We start from the raw sequence: 23111 nt of genomic DNA, 5'->3' as shown, positions 1-23111 counted from the left end.
TTTCTCTGCTTGACTTATTTCACTCAACATAATCTCTTCCAGTCCTGTCCATGTTGATAGAAAAGTTGGATATTCATCCTTTCTGATGGCTGAGTAATAGTCCATTGTATATGTGGACCACATCTTCTTTATTCATTCTTCTGTTAAAGGGCATCTCAGCTCTTTCCACAGTTTGGCTATTGCAGCCATTGCTGCTGTGAACATTGGGGTACATATGGCCCTTCTTTTTACTATATCTGTCTCATTGGGGTAAATACCCGGCTTTGCAATTGCTGGGCCATAGGGTAGTGCAATTTTAATTTTTTGAAGAACCTCCACACTGTTTTGCAAAGTGGCTGCACCAACTTGCATTCCCACTAACAGTGTAATAGGGTTCCCCTTTCTCTGCAGGCTTTCCAACATTTGTTGTTTCTCACCTTGTCAATTTTGGCCATTCTAATTGGTGTAAGGTGGTATCTCAGTGTGGTTTTGATTTGACTTACCCTGATGGCTAATGATAAACATTTTTTCATGTGTCTGTTAGCCATTTGTATGTCTTCTTTGGAGAAGTGTCTGTTCCTGTCTTCTGCCCATTTTTTTACTTGATTATTTGTTTTTTGGGTGTTGAGTTTGAGAAGTTCTTTATAGATCCTGGATGTCAGCCCTTTGTCTTTAGTTTCATTTGCAAATATCTTCTCTCATTGCATGGTTGCCTCTTTGTTTTGTTGATTGTTTCCTTTGCTGTGCAGAAGCTTTTAATCTTGATGAAGTTCCAGAAGTTTATTTTCGTTTTTGTTTCCATTGCCTTTGGAGACGTGTCTTGAAAGAAGTTGCTGTGGCCGATGTTGAAGAGGTTATTGTCTATGTTCTACTCTAGGATTTTGATGGATTCCTGTCTCACATTGAGGTCTTCCATTCATTTTTAGTTTATTTTTGTGTATGGTGTAAGAGAATGGTCAAGTTTCATTCATCTGTCTATAGCTGTCCAATTTTCTCAACACCATTTATAGAAGAGACTGTCTTTTTTCCATTGGATATTTTCTCCTGCTTTGTCAAAAATTATTTGATGATAGAGTTGAAGGTCCATATCTGGGCTCTCTGTTCTATTCCATTGATCTCTGTGTCTGTTTTTGTGCTAGTACCATGCTGCCTTGGTGATCACAGCTTTGTAATACAGCTTGAAATCAGGCAACATGATGCCTCCAGCTTTGTTTTTCTTTTTCAACATTTCCTTGGTGATTTGGGGTCTTTCTGGTTCCATACAAATTTTAGGATTGTTTGTTCCAGCATTTTGAAAAAATGCCAGTGGTATTTTGATTGGGATGGCATTGAAAATACAGATTGCTCTGGGCAGCATAAGCATTTTAATAATGTTTCTTCTTCCAATCCATGAGCATGGAATGTTTTTCCTTCTTTTTGTGTCTGCTTCAATTTCTTTCATGAGTGTTCTGAAGTTCCTAGAGTATAGGTCCTTTACCTCTTTGGTTAGGTTTATTCCAAGGTACCTTACGGTTTTTGGTGCTATGGTAAATGGAATCAATTCCCTAATTTCTCTTTCTACAGTTTCATTGTTAGTGTATAAGAAAGCAAGTGTTGGGGCGCCTGGGTGGCTCAGTGGGTTAAGGCCTCTGTCTTCGGCTCAGGTCATGATCCCAGGGTCCTTTGGCTCAGGTCATGATCCCAGGGTCCTTTGGCTCAGGTCATGATCCCAGAGTCCTGGGATCAAGCCCCACTTTGGGCTCTCTGCTCAGCAGAGCCTGCTTCTTCCTCTCTCTCTGCCTGCCTGTCTGCCTACTTTTGATCTCTGACTGTCAAATACATAGATAAAATCTTAAAGAAAAAAAATTTTTAAAAAAAGGAAGTGATTTCTGTGCATTGATTTTGTAACCTACCATATTACTCAGTTGCTATATGAGTTCTAGTAATTTGGGGGTGGAGTCTTTTGGGTTTTCCACATAAAGTATCATGTCATCTGCAAAGAGAGAGAGTTTGATGACTTCTTTGCCAATTTGAGTACCTTTTATTTCTTTTTGTAGTCTGATTGCTTTTACTAAGACTTCTAGTACTATGTTGAACTATAATGGTGAGAGTGGGCATCCTTGTCATGTTCCTGATCTTAAGGGAAAGGCTCTTAGCTTTTCCCCATTGAGAATGATATCCATTATGGGTTTTTCATAGATGGATTTCATGGGATTGAGGAATGTTCCCTCTATTGCTATACTCTGAAGAGTTTTAATCAGGAAAGGATGCTGTATTTTGCCACATGCTTTTTCTGCAAAAATTGAGAGGACCATGTGGTTCTTCTCTCTTCTCATTAATTTGTTCTATCACATTGATTGATTTGTGAATACTGAACCACCCTTGTATCCCAGGGATAAATCCCACCTGGCTATGGTAGATAATTCTTTTAATGTATTGTTGGATCCTATTAGTTAGGATCTTGTTGAGAATTTTGGCATCTGTATTCATCAGGAATATTGGTCTGAAATTCTCTGTTTTGATGGGGTCTTTGCCTGATTTGGGGACCAAGGTAATGGTGGCCACATAGAGTCTAGAAATTTTCCTTCTCTTTCTATTTTTTGAAACAGCTTCAGGAGAATAGGTATTACTTCTTTGAATGTTTGGTAGAATTCCCTAGGGAATCCATCAAGTCCTGGACTCTTATTTTTTGGGAAGGTTTTGGTCACTGCTTCAATCTCGTTACTGGTTATTGGCCTATTCAAGTTGTCAGTTTCTTCTTGTTTCAATCTTGGAAGTTTATAGGTTTCCAGGAATGTATCCATTTCTTCTAGTTGCTTAACTTACTGATGTATAGCTGTTGATAATAATTTTGATTACTTTTTCTATTTCCTTGGTCTTAGTCCTGATCTCTTGCCTTTCATTCATAATTCTATTAACTTGGGTCCTTTATTTATTTATTTATTTATTTTTTTGGTAAGTCTGGCCAGTGGTTATCAATTTTATTAATTCTTCAAAGAATCAGCTTCTAGTTTCATTGATGTGTTCTACTATATTTCTGGTTTCTAATTCACTGATCTCTGCTCTAATCTTAATTACTTCCTAATTATGCGTGGGTTAGACTTAATTTGTTTTTGATTCTCCAGTTCTTTAAGGTACAGAAATAGTTTGTATATTCAAGATTTTTCCATGGATTTTTTTTTTTTTTGAGTGACTCTTAGATGGCTAGTATTTCCCCCTTGGGACCACCTTTACTGTATCCCATGGGTTTTGGACCAATGTGTTTTTATTCCATTGGTTTCTGTGAATTGTTTAAGTTCTTCTTTGATTTCCTGATTGACCCAAACATTCTTGAGCAGAGGATGATCTTTAGCTTCCAAGTATTTGAATTTCTTCCAAACTTTTTCTTGTGATTGAATTCCACTTTCAAAACACTGTGTTCTGAGAATATGCAGGGAATAATCTCAGTCTTTTAGTATTGGTTGAGACCTGATTTATGACCCACTATGTGATCTGTTCTGGAGAAAGTTCCATGTGCACTTTGAGAAGAATGAGTATATTCTGTTGTTTTAAGGTTATGTTTAAGGAATGTTCTGTATATATCTATTAGGTCCCTCTGGTCCAGTGTGTCATTCAAAGCTCTTGTTATTTTTGTTGACTTCATGCTTAGATGATCTGTCTATTGCTGAGGGTGGAGTGTTAAGGTCCCCTATAATTAAAGTATTAGATCTTTTTGTGGGATAGACCCTTTAAGAATGATATAGTGTCCTGTATCTCTGACTGTAGTCTTTAGCTTAAAATCTAATTTGTTTGATATGAGATTGCTACCCCAGCTTTCTTTTGTGGTCCGTTGACATGGAAGATGGCTCTCCATCCCTTCACTTTTAGCCTGGATGTATCTTTAGATTCAAAATGAGTCTCCTTTAGACATATAGATGGGTCCTGTCTTTTTATCCGTCTGCAACCCTGTGCCATTTTATGGGAGCATTTAGGCCATTCACACTGAGAGTGATTATTGAAAGATAGGATTTTATTGTCATCATGTTGCCTGTGAAGTCCTTGTTTCTACATATTGTCTCTATAAATTCCTGTTCTATATCACTCTTGGGGTCTTCTGCCTTTTATAGGACCCCCCTTAATATTTCTCAAAAGGCTGACTTAGTGGTCACATATTCTTTCAATTTTTGCTGGTCTTGGAAGCTCTTTATCTCTCCACCCATTCTAAATGACAGTTTTTCCAGATAAAGTATTCTTGCTGTTTGTTCTTCTCATTTAGTACCCTGAATATGTCTTGTCGGCCCTTTCTGGCTTGCCAGTTCTCTGTGGACAGGTCTGACATTATGCTGGTGTTCCTCCCTCTGTATGTAAGGAATCTTTTCCCCCAGCTGCCCTTAAGATGGTTTCTTTGGTTTTAAGATTCACAAGTTTCACTGTTACATGCCTGGTTGTTGGTCTCCTCTCCTTGATCTTGGGGTGTTCTTTCTGCATGTAGGACACACATGCTTGTTTCATTCCCCAGATTAGAGAAGTTGTCAGCTAGGATTTGCTCAAATATATTCTCTCTCCACCCCCTCAGGAATCCCAATAATTCTGACATTGGAACATTTCATGGCATTGTTTATTTATCTAATTCTGTTTTCAAGGCCTTTAAGGTGTTTGTTCTAGTCCTCTTCCTGTTCCTTCCTTCCTGTAAGTTTGTCTTCTAGATAACTAATTGGTTCTTCTGCCTTGTTTACCCCAGCTGTTAGAGTATCTAGCTTAAATTGCATCTCATATATAGCATTTTTAGGTTAGGCCTAATTAGCTCTCATTTCTGCCCTTAGAGAATCTGTGTTGCCATTAATGGTTTTCTCCGGCATAGCTATTGTCTTTATAACTGTTACCCTGAAGTCTATTTCTGACATCTTCCTTATGTCCATATCCATTAGGTCTGTGGGGAGGCCATTGTCTCTGGTTCTTTTCTTTGTTGGGAGTTCCTCCTCCTGGTCATTCATTCAGCGTATTGATCATAAAACTCATGTGGTGATTTAGGTAATAAGATCTGTTAAGCATATAATATGTATTTGGTACTGTGTTTAAGTAACCAGGGAATATGAAGAAGTGTAAAATAAATATTCTGTTCTCACAAAACTTTTAGTTGAATCCCGATGTAGGCAAACTGGAGCTCCTCAGCCAAATGTGGCCTGCCATCTATTTTTGTAAATAAAGTTTTATTAGAAACTAGCTGCACACATTCATTTTTGGATTGTCTATGACTGCTTTCATGCCATATTTACAGAGGTAAGTTGTTGAAACAGAGACCAGATGGCCATTCAAATTAAATATATTGCTCCCTGGTCCTTTATAAAAAAAAAAAGTTTGCTGATTTCTGCATTGCAGTCTTACAGTAAAGGTATAAGATGTAAGTATAAGTGTAAAATGTTATTTCTCTTGGTTAGCTTTCTATGTATTTATTGAAAATTCTTTATGAAAGTGCTTTGCATAAATTTATAAGTTTAAAGATATGACTTATTTTCCCAAACATCAAAACTCTGTAATGCCTTAAAGCCTGCATATGTTTCTTTAAGGGTAGTCAAACTTTCTCTAATTATTGGTTTTCTGACTTTATGTGATTCATTTCTTTATATGTACTTTAAAAACATAACAGCATCGGGAATAAATTACTTAGTGGAACATGCATATTGCCATGCAAATCTTTGTGATTGAATAAATTTCTGAACAGTACTATTTTTACTCCTCAGTTATGTGCTAGAATACCTGAAAAATGATATAATCCCATTATATATATAATTCATATGGTGAAGCTAATACATGTTTTGGTCATGCCAGTCGGTTCTTCCACTGTTTCTTGTAGCCCCAGCCGAGAGAGAGTTGAACATGAGATTTGTGGGGTTAGGAAAAACAGAAATAAAAAATGGGCTGAACTTTTTTTTTTTTTAACCTTAACCAATTTCTTCTTTCTGTTTTTCTGCTTTAGAGTGAATGTGCAAATTATGTTCGGGTTTTGCATCACTACAATAGGACACACCTTCTGACCTGTGGTACTGGAGCCTTTGACCCACTTTGTGCCTTCATCAGGGTTGGATACCATTTGGAAGTAAGATAATTTCATTCATGTCAATAAAATTCATGCTTAAAATTACTTTTCTTTTTTAAAGAAAGGCTATGGCATTTTCTTTGGTGAAAGAGAAATGCGTTTGTGATATACTGATTAAGTTTTTCCTAAGTCAGGTAAATGATCTCTCCAGACCTTTATTTTTTTTTTAATATTTTATTTATTTATTTGACACACAGGGAGAGAAATCACAAGTAGGCAGAGGGGCAGGCAGATAGAGAAGGGGAAGCAGGCTTTCCGCTGAGCAGAGAGCCCGATGTGGGGCTCGATCCCAGGACCCTGACATCATGACCTGAGCCAAAGGCAGAGGCTTAACCCACTGAGCCACCCAGGTGCCTCTCTCCAGACCATTAAATTCCTTGCCAGCTATATTACCTGTGAATCAATTAATTTTTTACGAACTCATTCCCTGAACAGCTTCATTCACTTAATTGTGCCCTTTAAAATATTTCTTCATATCAAAATGTGTTCTCTGTTGTGTTCTTACATAAATTTTATTAATGTAACCACCAAATTAGAATGTACATATAAATATATATAAAAATAAATTTCTGTAAACAAGACTAGTACATATAGTATTTTACAAAGGATAGGCAAAGACTTGTTGATTTTGTAATTTGTCTTTTTTTAGACAGGTGAAATGAAGGAGGTGGAGTTCAAGTTGGGGGATGGGGTAGGTTACAAACTACAAAATATTAGTAGGTGAGAGCTGTATGCCCCCAACCCCACTACTAGGTGGTTAGTATAAAGAAAACAAATCTCAAAAAAAGAAAAGAGAAGAGAGAAAAGAAGAGAAAAGAAAGAAAGAAAATCTCAACTGAATTCTGTTATACAAATAACATTGACTAACAAACAGGCTTGATGATCAATTAAAAAATACTCTCTGCTACCTTTCTTTAGGTCAGAAAACAGAATCCTACATGAAGAGGGGATAAAGATAAAACAGACATCTCGGGGCGCCTGGGTGGCTCAGTCAGTTAAGCATCTGCCTTCAGCTCAGGTCTTGATCTTAGGATCCTGGGAGATGGAGCACCACATCAGGCTCCATGCTCTGCATGGAGTCTGCTTCTCCCTCTGACCTCCCTCCCCAACTCCATCGTGCACTCTCTCTTGCGCTTTGAAATAAATAAATAAAATCTTGAAAAGAAAATGAAACAGGCATCTAGTTATTCTGTAGTGAAACAGCTACAGTCTCTTGATTCTTTTCTTTTAGCTCTTGATTCTTATAATCTATTTATGAAAGGATAATAGTAACCCTAAAATATTTTCAGCCGCCATATATAAAGAATAACATTCATTTTACTGGTGAAAAATTATGTCTGATATCCCTTACACTAGTTAACACTCAGGTGCGTATATAATTAGCAGTATCTGAAAGGCTTCGTTTCGATGCCTCTTGAGAGGGCCCCTGATTGAGGTACTTCAACTCTTAAGTGTCCTCATAGGGAGGATTTTTGATTAGCATATTTTCAAAGTTAACTAACCACCTCTACTTGTAGATTAAAGCTAAGGAGCGTACACAAACACATCGAGTGTACTCACTGAATTATTTTAAAGAAATAATACAGCTGAACTAATGGAAGAACTTTAAAAAGAGACGTATAAAGCAAGTCAGCCCAGTGCAAGGTCAGAACATTTACATGTATACAAGGTGTACAGACAGACATATATACCTATATGCAAAGCCAGAATATATACATTTTGTGGTGCCGACCTATTGGCAGCAGATCCTCTCAGTTTTTATTTCTTCTGAGGTGTATTGTCCCTGGATATAGAATTGTCCCTGGATATAGAAGGTTTGTCTTTTTTTTTTTTTCTTTCAGCTTTTCAAAAATACTTGATTGTTTTCTAATCACTTTCTGACATATATTCAGGTTTCTTTCATACTGATATTACCCTGTGTGGAATCATTTTATCTTTCAAGATTTCCTCTTCATTTTTGGTTTTCTGTAGTTTTTCCATAGTGTGCTTGATTGTGTGTGTGTGTGTGTGTGGTGGTGGTGGTGGTGGGAGACTTATATTTATATTCCTTGAAATATTGAGATTTTTAGATAAAAAGCTTATGTTTTGTACCAAATTTGACAAATTTGGGGCCATTACTATTTCAGATAATATTGTTGCATGCTCTTCTCTCTATCAGAGATGGGTGTGTGTACATGCCCATGTGGGAGAGGGAGCAATGTGCCACAAATAACTGAGATTTTATTCATTTGTATTCAATCTTTGTTTTCTCTGCTTTTCAATTGGATAATTTCTATCCATTTATTTTCTCTGCTTTTCAATTGGGTAAATTCTATCCATTATTTTCAGGTTTATTAATCCTTTCTTTTGACATCTCCATTATGTTCTTAAGCCCATCCCAGTAATGGTCAAATAGGATAATATACTTTTCAATTCTAAAACTCATTTTGTTTATATTTCATTTCTTTAATGAGCATTTCCCCATATTTTTATTCATGGTGACTATTTCTCTTTAACCCCTCAAACATATTTTTAACGGCTGCTTTAAAATCCCTATGTGCTAATTTTAACATCTGGGTCAACTTAAGGTAAGTGTTCATTGATTGCTTTTCCCTCTTGACTATTGATCACATTTTCTTATTTCTTTGCATGTCTAGTAATTTTTATTGTGTACCAAACATTATAGATCATATGTTTTCAAGACTGCAGACTTGATTATCTTTTAAAAAGAGTTGGTTTTTATTCTAGCAGGCAGCTTACTTGTCTGGACTCAAACTCAAACATATCTTGTGATGGTCGGCAGCCAAAAACCTCTTTCAACTTTCCACACAGTGCTTTTTATGCTTTGCTTGCACATGCCGTCAGGTGTCGGCCAAGGATTTGGGAAAGAATGTATACATGCGTTTGAGGGTGCCTCCTTCCATTTCTGGGTATCTCTCTTGGATTCGCTGACCTGGTACTTTAAGTCTCTCTACTGACTTTCCAAGCTAGTAAGTCTATAGCTTTCTGCTTGAGTTCTAGCTGTTCCTCACCATATGGATTAGGGAATTTCCTTGAGTGAAAAACTCTCTAGTCTTTGCTCTTAATGGATTTCCAATTTTAAAATAATATTTAAAGAAATTATTAGTTTATCATCATTATCTGTGTGAGTCCAGACAAGCTCATTGTCATTGGCAGGGGTGGAACTATGTGTAGTTCATCTTGGTAGATATTATATTGGAGATTTTTTTCATGTAACTAAGTATCAATGTGATTGAAAATGCATTTTGGAAAAAAATCTACATGTGTCATGAAAGGAGCTCATGAATAATAGGATAATATTCTGAAATATTTATTCTCAAATCTTCATGTGGAGGCTTGATAACATTTTATATGAGAATGAGAAGTTACACATTATTATAGGCAAGGAAAATACTTAGTTTAAAAAAACACAGAGGCAGGCACATATGGGATAAGTTTGCAGACATTTAGTCGAGTTGGTTGGGGGAGTGTCAGAAGATAAAACAGGGGCAAACTGGCAGAGGATTTTAATGCTAGACAGTGACATTTTATAGTTACTTCTAAAGACAGCATAGAGATCATGAAGGAATTTGAGCAGGCTTGAATGACATGACATGGGTAATATTTAGGATTGATTCAAGCAGAGAGAGATGAAAGGCAGAGAGAAATTAAAGGAGGCAATTACAAAAGTCTGGAAGATCATGAGGATATTTAACAGTGTTATCACAATAGCAAAGGAAAGGAAGTGTGAACCTGACGTGCGAAGCTGCTCAGCAGGAAAGGTTATATAACAACATTTTATTGGATGTTGCTGCCTAAAGGGAATTAAAAAACAATTCCAATTTTATTTCTCGATGACTGAGAAGAAAAATAAGAGTGAGCTGAGGAGGCAGAGTATGTTTTGTGAAAACATTTAAAAAAATGCTCAGTGTTTCTTAGTTATAACTTCTTCATTTCTATGTAGAGTTATCAGAAAAATTGATCTGCATGCTAGGAGAGGGTGTAATCAGAATAGGTTGAATTATTGAGCCCTAGGTAGTTAATTGTCCCGGAATGAGTCTCCTCTCTCTTTCTCCTTGTCTCCCCACCTCCATCCAACCGTCCATCCTATTCCTTCTCTCTCTCCCTCTCCCTCTATCCACATGCTTGGAAAATTCCATTACTTAGCTGGCAGCACATGTCTAGGGAGTATAGTCTAAATAGAGACTGGGCAGACAGAGTAATATAAGGCAAATCAGGTTATAATCACTTGAAATAGGAAAAGAATATTATAAAATGACAGACAACATCAGTGCTACAGAGAGGGCAGTTTTGCGAAAAGAATGAGTCATTAGAATGCAGGAGATTTAAAAAGTGACTGAATAGTAAGCGCATAAAGACAATAATATTACCTCTTTAATCCAGAAATAGAATTGTGCAGATTTGGGAATTAATTTTGTGTGTGTGTGTGTGTGTGTGTGTGAAAGCTAAGATCTTTAGACATAATGTGATTGCCTAAAAGGATAATTTGAGTAAAAAGGGAAAAGAGCTAAATATGGAGCCCAGAAATGCCAATACTTGAACTTCTAGTGGAGGAAGATATGCATTTTCTCTTTCTCTCAAATAAATGAATTAAGTCTATTTTCTTAAAAAAAAAAAGGAGGCCTAGGTGGCTCAGTGTGAAAAGCATCTGACTCTTGATTTCATGTCAGGCGGTGCTGTCAGGGTCATGAGATCCAGCCCCACCTTGGGCTCTATGCTCAGCAGGGAGTCTGCTTAAGATCCTCCTTCTCTGCCCCTCCCCCTGCTTGTACATGTGCTTGGTCTCTCTCTCCCTCTCAGATAAATAAAATAAGTCTTTAAAAAAAAAAAAGAACAGAAAGGCTGGTGGAGGAAGAAAAACCCACAAAGATATTTGGAAGGAGGGACAAGGAGGTTTAGAAGAGAAATCAGAATGAGATAGCATAGAAATAAAGAAGTGATCGCCAAAGTTAGAAGTTTTAAAGAGTCAGAAGTGTCACAGGACCTAGAAAGTCTTCGGAGGCATTTATGAGAGAGTTTCAGTAAAATGTGCATACAGCCATGGTCTTCTGGCAGTAAAGATTAAAGCCACTTTTCTCTTGAATCACTTTTATCTCACACTTCATTATTTTCCATTTTTATTGAAATATAATATAAATGCAGGAAATATATAGCATGTGAATGAATAGCTAGATCATTTTCACAAATGGAAGATCCCTTTCTTATAAGTACCCAGATAAAATGCTTTATTTTATTTTATTTTATATTTTCACCTCTTTTTCTTCTCATAGGGTGTAAACTCTTGAGATATTTTTTCTCATATGCCCCGTCTAGTTTAGTCTTCATTTTTAAAATTGTTTTTCCTTTTTATTTTAAAAGCCTTCCTGACTTCTGTCACGTCATTTTTGAGTATTTCTAATTTTGCTTATGGTTTATTTCTTCTATGATTTTCTTAATTTCTTCGAAGTTCTATTGAAATACTAAATTGTGGTTGCTTCTTACCTATTTTGTGGCATATTTTCTGACAAACTGTCATTATCTGTAGCAAATGTTTTTCTGTTCCTTTTTTTTTTCTTACAAGAACACTGTAGTGGATTTAGCTATGATCTTTCTCTGTTGCTCATTTTTATGTAAAGTTAGTTTTCCTGAACTTCTAAAAGGGAAGTATGGATCAGAATAGATATCTAGGACCTTCATGTTCCAGAACTCACCATTCATGTTAAAAAATATGGAGAACTATGTATACACGCTTCTCCTGGCTATCGTCCCCTCATCTTTTATTGGGATATTGCTCTTTCTCTGACCTTCTATATCTTTTTCTTGGACAGATGGTATTGTAATTTCAGCAGTTTCTTCTTGGAAGAGAAGTGGGCTGGTGAATTTTGAGGGTTCACAGAGCTTCATCCTTCCCATGAACCTCTTGCAGTCCCTCACAGATTGAATTGGCAAGAATTCCTCCCAAGTTCAGCTGATGATCTAAAGTGATGCTACACCCTCAGTGAACACTTGGAAATTCAAGAGTTCTTTTTTTTCCCTCAGGTTTATCAAAACTTGGTTTCTTCTCTCTACAAGATACTAATACCATGTGCGGGTTTATGGCTCATGGTAGTTCATCCATGCCTGCTCATATCTGGGGACTCACGGAGATGTCTCGATGGCCAGTTTTGCTCTAACTGTGGTCAGTGAGATTTTGGTTTTGCATTTCCAGTCCATCTATCTGTTTTTCTGGGAGAATTTATAGAGAATAGAATGTGTGCCTCTGCTGGTATCCTTACAGGCTCACAGTACCATTTTTAAAAAGACTTATTTATTTCAGAGAGAGAGAGAGAGAGAGCATGAACAGGAGGGGCAGAGGGAGAGAGAGAATCTCAAGCAGACTCCATGCCGAGCACAGAGCTCAGTGCAGGGCTCAGCCTCATGACCCTGAGATCACAATCCGAGCTGAATCCAAGACTCAGAAGCTTAACCAACTGTATCACCCAGGCGCCCCTCACAGTACCTTTTAAGTAGTGAAATGCTATAAAAGTATAGAGTAATATATAAAACACGTTTGTGTCTCCCTCTAGTTTTACATATCTTCCAAGGAAAATGGAAATCATATTTTATGTAGAGGTTCAGATAAAAGCAAATAGAGGTTCAGGTATAAAACATGTATTTCTGGAGAACTGGCAAAGACCTTGATCTCCTGCAAAAATAAAATCACTTTTGTTACTGACCAACCTAAGTTTCTATCAGAACACAATGACTTCAATACGATATTAATATATTACTGTTTGTATTAGTTTTCTATGATGCAAAAAAATTATCAAAAATCTGGCAGCTTAAAACAACATACATTTATTATCTCACATTTTCTGTGGGGGAGGAGTCCAGAGTGGGCTCTACTGCTCAAGATGTCTCTAGGACTGCAACTGTCTTTCCAGAGTGCAATGTCATATCCCAAGTTCTTATGGTGGTTGACAGAATTCAGTTCCTTGCTGAACTGTAGGGCTCAAGTCCCTGTTTTCTTGACGTCTGTCACCTTCACAGCTCATGGAGGCCACTGCAGGTCCTTGCCACAGATGTTTTAAGAGACTGTTTCTGGGGGAGACAAAGCAAAGGCATTTTAGAGGCAAGGATAAGAAATGAAGTCACTGGTTTCTAAACTTTGTCAGCAGCTTCCTCTTAAAAGAAAGCAGCATTCCTTTTGGCAAGAACCATAGGAATTAAGGGATGAATGTGTGGGCCATCTCTAAAGTTTGCCCAAACTTGGGAAAATATGATTATCCTTCTGGGCATAAGCATTTGAATGTAGATTGCTGTGATAAGTCCTTAGTGTAGGGTGTATTTTCTCAGTGTATTTTTATTGAAAGCCTATTTAGATCAGTTTTTTTTTTTTTTAAGATTTTTATTTATTTGACAGAGAGAGAGAGATCACACGTAGACAGAGAGAGAGGGGAAGCAGGCTTCCCACCAAGCAGACAGCCTGATGTGGGACTTGATCCCAGGACCCGAGATCATGACCTGAGCTGAAGGAGAGGCTTAACGCACTGAGCCACTCAGGTGGCCCTAGATAAATTTTTAATTATGCAGACTGAATTAACCATGCAACTATGCTTGGCACCGACTGTTCTCAATAACGCATTCTTTGATTTTCAGTGTGCAGTTTTGACACATTTCCTCAGCTATTTAAGTTGGGATATTATCGCCTTCAAAGTCATGAGGTTTACACATATCCCTCCATCCAGTATAAGTCTCTTTTGAAAATGTGTTAGAAACTGTATGTAAGTAGGGGTTCCTAGCTATTAGTCCATATTTGTACTTCACAGACTGAAAATTTGTATTTTCTAGTTAAATATTTTGTAATGTGCCAGTAAGAGATTATAATTTAGACATAACAGGACTCTTGCCTTTTAGAGCCATACATTTACATACTACATACACTCATACATTTTACATACATACATTTTTAGATATTTTACATATTACAGCCATACATTTACATATATTTACATATGACATACAGAGTTTGGACTCTGTATTTTCAATAAATATTGAAAATATCCTTTCAGACATTAATACCTAAACATCCAAACTAGATCAAAGCATCCATGTTATGAATACATGGATTTTTTTTTTACATCAAATATATTTTTTGACAGGTACTTAATTTGTATTTGTTCCTTAGTTAAATTTTGGTTTTTGCTTATATCACAGAGTAAAATTCCATTGGGTAGCCAACAAAACTAGTAACAGTTTCTAGAGGTTTAAAAAAATCACCCAGTAGAATTATATAACTGATGTCAGTATTTTGTTTTACACAGCTCTGATCTGTTCATTTAATATTCTTCATGTTTTTCACGAAGAGATAGGTTTATTTTTATTTCATGAATTATTTTGTTTAATACCAACTCTTGCCACACCCAGCTTCTAAACCCACAAAAGCAAAGATTTTTATTTAAAAAAAATTGTTTTAAAGATTTTGTTTGAGAGAGAAAGAGCACAAACGTGGGATGGGAGGGGCATGCAAAGGGAGAGAGAGAAGCAGATTCCCTGGTGAGGTGGGAGCCTGATGGGACTTGATCCCAGGACCCTGGGATCATGAGCTGAATCGAAGGCAGCCATTTAACCATCTGAGCCACCCAGGTGCCCCCACAAAGATTTTTAAATTCATTCTTTCAGGGGCTTTCTGTTAGGTCCCTGTTTATTTCTGTTTGTTTAATTGCAGTTATCTTTACAGTTGGTGAAAAAAAATGTTAAGGTAATCATTTTAGAATAATTTTGTAAAAATCAACGGTGGGCGTTGGCCATTTAAATAGAACAAGTATACAAAGACTGTGCATCAAGTATTATGCAACATTGGTACTTTCAGGAAATTTTTATATATTAAACTAGCCTTTAGTTAACAGGAATGTCCAGATCATAACTCACACCACCGTATTTTTGTAAGCCTTATTGGTCACATGTTTTGTAGGGTAACCCTGGTTGTAATTTCCTGACCCATTTTTGTGAAAGTACACAGAAATGTTTTATTGATTTAAAAATTATGACAATTTTTTATGTTCTCATTTCAAATAAGTGATTAAAAGGCAATATAGATCACCCTATGAAATCAGGTTTAGGTTTTGTTTTGGCCTCACTCTACGTTTTTCATTCTGGGGACCAGGTGCTTGTTTATGTATTTTGTACTGAAAATGTAGTGAAAATTATGGCAATGAAAATAGACATTACTTTACAGTAAGACCTTAAGGTTTTTTTTTTTTTCGCAGCAGAGAGTGGAAATATTTCATGTTTTAAAATATTGAAAATTAAATGGTGGAAGGGGAAATTATATATACTAACATAGTAACTAACAAAGATAATATATCAGTATTATCTTCTTCTTTAAAAAAGAAGACAAAAATCTTTTGAGTAGGTCGAGAAGTCTCTTTCAGGTTTAATAGTGCACTGTATCAAGACTTATTTAGAAACTAGCATTAGGAGATCTTTAAAACAAAATCAATATTTTAAAAGAAATGATATTATTTTGTCAGCTGGGTCCTCCAGTCATTCTGTACATTGTTTCTTCTGCCTTATTTACTGCAAATCAAAAGTGAGTGTGGGGCTTTCACCAGGAGCTTTGCAGTCGGTTATTTTTGTGATGTTTCAAACCCCTCGGGTATTTTAAAGTGCCTGCCGAGAGAGGGATTGCTCCTTCAGGTCCTTCTCTTCTGTCACTTCTAATAGGAAAGCGTCTTCCATGATCTGGTGGGAAGGAAAACAGGTTTCCTTGTGCTGCTTTTTCTCTGAGGATGATTCCATGAAAGCTCTTAGAAAAGCAGCCTGCCTGACACACTTTACTTATGTCGTGGCTCTCTACTTTGCAGCCTTTCTCTCCAGCTCTGTGTGCTGTGAGCAAGGGGAAGGCACAGAGAGAAGTTGGGTGATGCTGTGTGGTTGAGCAGCTTCCCCATTGGCCCCTGGGAAACGAGGGAGCAGGAGAGGCTGATGTCAGGCCATCCACAGGGAGCAGAGAGCTCTGCTATAGAGCTTTGGGCTTTGTTTCCCCTTAAAAATATGAATACATGGAAAAAATCAACAACAACAACAACAACAAAAAACAACGTGAAAGTGCTGCCATGTCTGCTTTGGCCCACCTCTTCCATGGCACCTTTGTGATCATACTTGGATGCTGAATTTTCCAAGCATGGGTGCGTGTATGTGTTAAAACAAAAACGTTAAGCTCCACTGGAGGTTCTGATTTTGTTGATTTGAACTCAAAAATATTTCATGGACATTCATTATATGCTAGGACATAATAATCCTATCTCATTCATTTAAATGGCCGCATAGTATTTCATAGTAAGTACGAATCATAATGTACTAAATGAAGTGTTTTATTGTAACCCCGAGTCCACCCTGAGGCCACAGTGAAGCAAAGAATGAATGTGGTGCTTGCGTGGTTGGGCACCTAAAGGGCAAATGAGCTCCTCCTGCCTCATAGAGCAGTAAGCATTCATGTCCCTTTAGTTTAATCGGTTAGAAACTGGCAGCCGTATGCTTGATTCTGCTCCCAGCTGTGCTCTGTGTGTCCCAGTGTTTCTTGTTTTTCTGGTTTAAAGAGTCTACTTTTGAAAACTGGTTGGTTTCACGTTGTAAATTGTGAGTCCTCTTCAAGTGACATGAAAAGAACCAGTTGGTGCTGAGTAGTTGCTGCGGGACCCCTCACACAGCGGCCATGCCAGCAGCAGTGCTCCACCGTCCCCGTCACTCACGCGTGCGGCCAGGCTCTTGCCCGGCTGTCATCTCCCGCTGGTCCTGGCAGCCATTTGCATTTGATGCCCAAGCACTAGAAGAATTAGGAGCTGCCCCCAGAGCCGTAAGTGCTTAGAATCTAGTAGTCGTCCAGTAACCTTGGAATGAATAAATGACTGTGTAGACTAATGAGTTGGTGAATGGGTTTGTTACATTCCTACTTTGATGTAAAACTCTGTTTAGGATACTGAGAAGTCCAGCTTGAGAAATGAGTGGAAGCGTTGATAAAATACAATTTTTAAGTACCCTCTCCCAAACCTTTTTTCTTTTCATTATGTAGATTTGCCCACTCTTGAAAATGCTTGGTGATGAAATAATGATATTTGTTTTTACTTCTCTGGTCTTTATTTATTTTTTAATTTTTTAAAGATTTTATTTATTTATTTGACACAGAGAGAGAGAGAGAAAGAGATTACAAGTAGGCAGAGAGGCAGGCAGACAGAGAGAGAGGGGGAAACAGGCTCCCTCTCTGCCCAGTAGGGAGCCCAATGCAGGGCTCGATCCCAGGACCCTGAGATCATGACCTGAGCTGAAGGCAGAGGCTTAACCCACTGAGCCACCCAGGCACCCTTCTCTGGTCTTTAGAACATAAATTAGGCATCATGACACGGACAGCAGAGATATTTTTTAGGTATGCTTTTTTGTTAATTTACAAAATGCATACAGGAAAGTGTACAGATCAAAAAAATCGTACTCACAATTAATTTTTACAAATTGAGCACGTCTATACAACCAGTATCCAGATCATGAAATAAAAAAAATCACCGGCACCCCAAAATCTCTGCTCTGTACCTTCCCAGTTACTATTCCCTGCAGATAAACACTATTCTGACTTCCGTCACCACTGATTAGTTTTGCCAGTTTTAGAATTTTATGTAAATAGAATCACATGGCATATATTTTTTGTGTGCCCAGCTTCATTTGCTTAGTAGGGTGATGAGATAAATCTGTGTTGTGTGTAGTTGGAGGTCATGCGTTCTTGTTGCTGCATAGTATTTCTTTGTAGCTATACCTCAGTGTATTTACCTATTCTTCTTTTGCTGATTATTTGGGTCGTTTAAGTTCTGTGCTGTTGTGTTTTTGTGAACATTCTTGTGCATGTCTTTGGTAAACATTGGCCTATGTTTTTGCTTAGTATTTTCTGGGAGTAGAATGAATGCATTGCGGAGGATACATATGTCTAGCTTTAGTAAGTACTACCAAACTGTTTTCCAGTCATTGTACTGATTTCATGCCCTACCGCAGTGTGAGTGCTCCAGCTCCCCCATGCTCCGCAGACAACACTGCGCATTGTCTTTTCTTCGGCCAGTTTGGCACATACGAGGTGGTTATCACGTTGTGGTTTTAGTCTTCATTTTCCTAATGACTAATAAAGTTGGAGCATTTTTCATATCTTATTGATGCTTAGAATTTTTGAGTTACTCTTGAAATGAAGTCTCTGGCTGGCCAGTGAAGAGCTATTTGGGTTTGCCAGATGGGTTTGCTGAGGGAGTTTATGAGAGAGCAAATATAAAATATGCAGGTCAGTTTGGGAGAAAGTAAGTATCTGTCACTGATAATTATCTATCACTGCTGGTATGACCCCTTTCTTTGCTTTTCAAAACTGATAGAAAACTTAAAATAAGGGTCGGAAATAAAATTGGGAGGGAAAGTAGTGGAAGAGAACGGTTGGATTATATATAAAGAGATGGTGGGAAAGAGGGAGCAAGGAGGGCAGTAAAACTAATATTTCCTGATAATGATATTAACCTTCTTATCAACCAAGGTAAGTCTATGAAGAAAGAATTAGGTCTTACTGGAAGGAATGGTGTAGAGATTAGTGGTATGAGCTTTGGATGCACGAATCCCTGAGTTTTCTTTTTTTTTTTTTTTCATTGTAACTTAACTAGATATTTTACAGGGTTACCCATTACACAGTCATCAGTCATTAGTGAGAATTAAATACATTAAAAATAAATATAAGAACATTTTAAGTATAAAAGTAGAATATAAGTCACATATAAATAAAAAAAAAATGTAGCCCAATAATGAAGTAAGTACGCAACAAAAAGTAGCTACTTTTATGACCTTTTCCGTCTTTGAGCTTTGAGATAAATTATGACATAATTCTGTAAATAAAGGCCACTGACAACATAATGAACACTATCCACAGTATAAGTCCGTCACAAAGACAAAGAGACTTTCTACATGAGGACTTTTGTACCTCATGCCCAAAACTCAATGTTTTCATAGTTTATCACTTTTCACATTTATAGTACTCTGACAGCTAGAGATGATCTCTTTCCCTTATGTGATGGCTGCTGGGTGATGGTAGATGTTTTGTGGTAGCTACATTAGCCTGCTTTAGGTTGGAAATGATGTGAAATGGATTCAGTTTTTAAATATTCTCTTGAAAGTGTCTGAAGAATTTTTGAAAAAATACACCTTAAGATGTTAATAAAATTCGCTAACTCTAAAGATATGTTTGACATTCATTGAAACTTAGTAACTGTTAGGAGAAAATGTGCTAACCTGGTGGGTTTTTCTTATTTTCAAGAATGTTTTCATGAAGACATTTGAGTAACATTAGGTGATTAAGTAATATGTTGGCTCCTTACAACTAACTTGAATTTTATTAGTGTAGTCAACTTAAATTAGTTACAAATTTAATCACGTGCTATACTGCTAATTCACGAGCATGATATGGAACAGATGTACATAGAGTTAAATTTGGTGGTCTAATTAAAATATTGGCTTAATTAAAATGACTTGCTTATTCCAGTCTGGCAAATTGAATTTTCTCAGGTTTCACTTCCCAAAGGGAGATATATTTAAAATGAGTAGACTCAAATTTTATCCATTTATTGTGTGGTAACTTTTAAAATTCTTTAATGTTGTGGGTATCTTTTCCTGAAAATTTATTTGTGTAGATGAAACAACGAGGCAGAGAAAGGTAAGGAGTAGTAGAAAAGTTCCATAGGAATACAGGATTCTCGGTGTGTTGGATTATATATAAAGAGATGGTGAATCTCTTTATTCATAATTTTGGTGAATATGAAAGAAAATGAAGAAAACAAGGAAGAAGAAAAGGAAGAAAAAAATAATATAAGAGACTCAAGATTTAAATGTTAAATATGCTTTTTATATGTCCATCCATATTTTCACACCTGAAACATTTGTCCCACTTTTGTAGTCTGTGTAGGTTGAGGGATCATCATGTAGATTCAATTTTATTTCCCGAATAAAATTCTGGAGAGCATTAACAAGGTATCCTTTCCTCCCATCCAGAGTCCTCAGGAAAGTTTGTTTTCCTGCATAATTCCCCATTTTCTCATTTGTAAGATGAGATAAAGGGTCACTTCTAATTTAAAATTACATAGCAATGAAGTAATATCATCTTCTTCACAGTCTTATTTTGAATATCAGATCATCCCAGTAAGAATCTTAATAAATGTAATGACTGTGTATTGAGTACATGCCACGTGCCAGATGTTTTTGTTCCTTTGCTTTGAGCTCCTAACTTCCCACAAGGGAGGAATAATCGCTCTCATATAACAAATGAGGAAAGTAAAAAGAAGGTAAATTGCTTCTTAATGCTGCACAATAAGTATACAGACTTGGACTTCACGGTCCAAGACCAAGTTTTTTGCATTATGCTGTACTTTGCTTTGCTTCATGACATACTGTCTTAGGGCATTTTGTTAACCATCGAGTGCCATATAAAGAGTTTAATGATGGTGGTAATAACTGAGTCTAAACAGGCATCATCTACATGAATCTGTGCCCTCCACCGCTCATACTCTCTCAACTTGACTTTCATCCTCTGCTTCCTTCCATAGACATCATCCCTTTTCTCTAATCCTTCAATCTCTTCAGATTTTACTACCTTCTTGATACAGCGGAGACCTCACTGCCATGACATTGACAAAATACAACCACAAACGAGTTTGATCTTTGTGTACCTACCTCTATGATTTATTAATCCTTGTTCATTTGAACCTTTGGCTTTCTCCAGTGGATCTTTCAAACTGCTGAATATCATTAGAGACATTTAGAAGATGTTGGTTATCACAATTGTTATTCAGATGAGCTTGTATATGTGTGGTCCAATCACTTTCAGTCCTTAATTAACTGCCCTGGCGTTCTCCAGGTTACTATGGTTTTGGAGGTAAAATGATATAATGAAAAGAATATAGGCTTTGAACTAGACAGATGCAGTTTCAAATCTGAGTTCTGCTGCCCACTACCTCCATCAGTACTTCACCTATTTGAATTTTGGTTTCCTCATCTGTAATTTAGTTCTCTTCTAATACCTTGCTTGCCAGATTGCGTGGCTTTCTGACTGATGACTCCCGCATCTTATCCCCAGGCTTGACCTCTGTCCAGCACCCTACATCCACATTTTCTACACCTGCTATACCCGCATGAGATAATGTCCTAGAGACATTGCAAAGAAGCAGTTCTTTTCATAATAAAACTTTGAAAATTCAGGTTGACTAAGGAAGGAGAATCTTCTGGATGAGAAAAGAGGTAGGTCCACCCTACTTTTATGACTCACCTCATCCTAAGAGACCAATGAGGCGATCACAACAGTATGTGCCATGTCTCAGACTCTGTATTCAATCATTTGCTCATGCCTTTGTTCATGCTGATCCCTTGGCTTGAATAGCTTATCTTTATTCTTTGTTGAGACAATTCTAACTCATTTTTCAGGGCTGAGTTTACACATCAGCTCCTCTGATGTTTATCTCAACCTCCACCTGGTAGAATTAATTACATTTCCTTTGGATTTCCATTGCACTTAAGTCTTAATTATGAATTATGACTTCTATATTAATGTCAAAGTAGCTCTAAGGAAAGAGGTTATCATTTCTATTACTGTCAGCAGAATCCTGACAGTAGTACATGGAATGAGGAACTCTTCTTTCTGATGGAAATAAAAAAAAAAAATTCGGCCTTTTTTGTGTGTTTCTTTAAAGTATTATTAGAATTTAATATTATATCAATATCATTCACTTTTGTTTGATAAACTTATTCTAAATTTATCTTATGAATTTTAAACACATGCACCCCCACTGACAGTGATTTGCTGTCAACTCTCTGCCCCCCCTCCCCAGCCCTTGACAGCTACTGACCTGTTATCTGTTCTAATAGTTTTGTAATGTTGAGAACATAGTATGTATGGAATCATACAGTAGGCAGATTCTGAGATCGGTTTCTGTCACTTAGCATAAAGCATTTGAGATTGTATCCCGCAGTGTGTTTATTAGTACTTTGTCCCCCTTCATTGCTGAGGCATTTTCCATAGCATGAATATATCCTAATTGGCTTATCCATTCTCATACTGAGGGGCATTTGGGCCATTTCCAGTTTTTGGTGATTATGAATAATGCAGATTGTGGTGAGCCAAATTCCAAGATGAGCCTGAGGACTCAGACCCTGTATCATCCCCTCCCCTTGAGTTGGGGGTAGGGAGGGACCTGTAACTTGCTTCTACCGAATAGAATATGACAAAGGTGATGTGATGTCACTCCTATGACTAGGTTATATTGTAGGAAAAAGGTGAAGGGAGTCTGCTGGTGTAATTAGTTCCCGGTCAGTTTTCTTTAAGCTGGCAGTTGCTAACCCTTGTCAGTAGATGGCACTGAGGAACATTCCAGAAGGAAGAGGTGGTCTTTGGTTCTAGTCTGGCTCCTTCCTTCACCAGATTTCTAAAGAGTGTACTTTTTCTTTATTGCCCAGACCCTGTTGTTTTCTAAGTGTGAGGTGTCCCATGGACACAAATTTCTGCAGCACCTGGCCGTAGCTCTCAATTCCAGCAGACGCAGCAGGGGAGCCCAGGAGCACATGGGCTGCACCCCAGAGGGGGCAGATTGCTGCCTCCCCTGCTCCCTTTCCGCACCATGTGGGGCCAGGGGGCCCACGGGGCTGGTCATCCACAGAACCACCCAGTTCACACCCTGCCAGCATGCTAGGTTCTGTAGAGGGAGGCCTCTCCAACAGGGCATCTGTTCAGGTGCTCCCCTGATGCCCCATGCATACATGACTTTCTCTGTGGGCCCAAGCGTTACTGCTCTTGCCTGGGGACAGCGAACCCCTTCAGACCTGGCAACAGCACAAGTTACTCCTCCATCCAGTGGCGGGAAAGCACACATTCTCTAGTGAGGTGTGAATCTCCCCACCCAGGGTTTTCCTTCCTCAGGCTTCCTTTCGTCAGACTTGCTCTCTTGTCATCACTTCATCATGGTTTATATTAAACATCCCCTGTTTAACCCACTGTATCATTTTTTGGTCACTTGATTGGATCCAGACTGATAAAATAAAAATTATAATAAGCTACTCCTTT

The 23111-nt window shown here is 37.6% G+C and overlaps 1 protein-coding gene across 1 annotated transcript in view; it reads left to right on the top strand.

Annotated features, from left to right (window-relative positions):
- SEMA3E (semaphorin 3E) overlaps positions 1-23111 on the top strand; it is a 249277-nt gene that overhangs the window by 160468 nt on the left and 65698 nt on the right. Inside the window, exon 4 of the mRNA XM_044245924.1 lies at positions 5915-6034. Within this exon, the coding sequence (XP_044101859.1) occupies positions 5915-6034 (120 nt within the window). The remainder of the gene's footprint in view (positions 1-5914; positions 6035-23111) is intronic.

The sequence above is a fragment of the Neovison vison genome, chromosome 4, assembly GCF_020171115.1.
Source record: "Neovison vison isolate M4711 chromosome 4, ASM_NN_V1, whole genome shotgun sequence".
Taxonomy (NCBI): Eukaryota; Metazoa; Chordata; class Mammalia; order Carnivora; family Mustelidae; genus Neogale; species Neogale vison.
This window is presented reverse-complemented; position numbering and strand designations above follow the sequence as displayed.